Raw genomic sequence first — 1917 nt, 5'->3', positions numbered from 1 at the left:
TATAGATTATTATATAACTTGATAATAATTTAAAATATAATTGATTTTTTTTTAGTGGTTAAAGATCTTTTGCATTTAGTGAGAGGTCTTTGATTCAACATCTACTTAAAACATATTTTTATATAAGTGTATAACATAAACATATATAGAGTGCGGGTTGGTCGGGTAGGGTTGAGGCTCAACCCACACCCTACCCGCACCCTACCCTACCCGCTGCGGATCGGGTTGGCAACCCAAACCAATCGGGTGGGGTTGATAATAAATTTAAGAAAAAATGACACATTAATAAAAAAAATCTATTAAACTACATGTTAGAGTCACAATAATTGAATAAGACTTTTAACACAAACTCTAGTAGAAAATGAAATGTATCATATACTAATATATATTCATTTTTTCATCTCCAGCCACAAAACATGAAATTTGAATATTAACTTTAAACTTTAATGCCACCAATGTTACATATTAATTAATCACGACAAATAATTACGATTAGACTAAATGCTCTAAGATCAGAAATAATCCAAATTCCGAAATATAATTTGTAGGGGTGTCCGCGGATCGGATCGGATATGGCCGAAAATTCGATCCGATCCGCACAATTTTCATCGGATCGGATCGGATGTGATATCCGCACTTTTTAGTGTCGGATCCGATCCGATCCACACATTTGCGGATCGGATCGGATCGGATATCGGATATATCCGCATAATTAAACATTCTCTTTTTAATCATATTTCTATATAAAAAAATTCGATAAAAATATTTCTTTCATACTTTTAAACTTATTTATTCTTAAAATATTTTTAATCAAACTCTCTCTAAATAACAAAAATAAAATAATACAATATATGAATAAGAATTACTAACTAAAACATACAAACAAGTAAATCTAATACCAAACATATATATATTTATTTATTTTTTAATTATTATAATGCGGATCCGCGGATCGGATACGCGGATGTAGAGCAGATATCCGCGATCCGATCCGCAAAGAGTGCGGATCGGATTGGATCCGATCCGATCAATTTGCGGATAGAATCGTATCCGCAATTTTTGGATCGGATGCGGATATTTACCGCGGATTTGCGGATACGATCCGATCCATGGACACCCCTAATAATTTGAATACAGAACTGATGCGCAATCTTCACACTAAAATGTTTCAGCTAGATGAGGTGCCATAAAAATGAGTTAGTATAACTTATTGCTGACAACATTAAACATACAAAAGCCACATTTCATAGTGAGTAGTACATGAAGCAATGTTTTTTTCTTTCCTTTTTTTTTTTATCGAAACAATTAACTACAATGTATGGCTCAGTTTGGAAGCCTATTCTGATGCTTCCACCTGTTTTGAGTTTTCAGTTTGTCTGAGTTTCTCCAAGGCAGAAATTCGGCTGTCTAGTGATTCATGGAGGTTTTTCATCTGCAACAGCACAGAAATCTCAGCCATCAATTAGAATGTGCATTGAAATTCCAAATCCAATTTTCTTAGAAAGCTCACTTATGTTATAAACTTCAATGCAAGAACATAAAGGGAGAGAGAAGATGAAGCAAGCCGAATTTATAGGAGAAACAGAAAACACTAACTCTTGCATATCAAAAGAGCATGTTTAAAGATTTGCTATCACAAATTCCAGAGCTAACTATGAAACTGTGTCATGCAATTGAACAACGCCCCCATGTTTAATAAATTTTAGAAGATAAATGAGGGTATCCTGAATTTCAACAATTGGGTTCATTGGACACTGGACACGGGCTTATCAATCGATACCCACCTAAGGAGCACGAAAGGCAGGATGAGAATCATGTGAAACTTTAAGGAGTTATGACCATTCTTTGCCACACAAGATAGAAAGAACAAATAAAATAAAACAGAATTTGGTAATCTAAATCAGCAACTGGTAGCGA

At 34.2% G+C, this 1917-nt stretch overlaps 1 protein-coding gene across 1 annotated transcript in view; it reads right to left on the bottom strand.

The window, feature by feature from the left end:
- Positions 1128-1917, bottom strand: part of LOC107624257 — a 1838-nt gene continuing 1048 nt past the window's right edge. Inside the window, exon 2 of the mRNA XM_021112972.1 lies at positions 1128-1432. Coding sequence (XP_020968631.1) covers positions 1337-1432 — 96 coding nt within the window. The 3' untranslated portion in view covers positions 1128-1336. The remainder of the gene's footprint in view (positions 1433-1917) is intronic.

The sequence above is a fragment of the Arachis ipaensis genome, chromosome B10 (genome assembly GCF_000816755.2).
Source record: "Arachis ipaensis cultivar K30076 chromosome B10, Araip1.1, whole genome shotgun sequence".
NCBI classification, from domain to species: Eukaryota; Viridiplantae; Streptophyta; class Magnoliopsida; order Fabales; family Fabaceae; genus Arachis; species Arachis ipaensis.
Note: the sequence above shows the minus strand (reverse complement) of the source record. Positions and strands in the feature narration are given on the sequence as shown.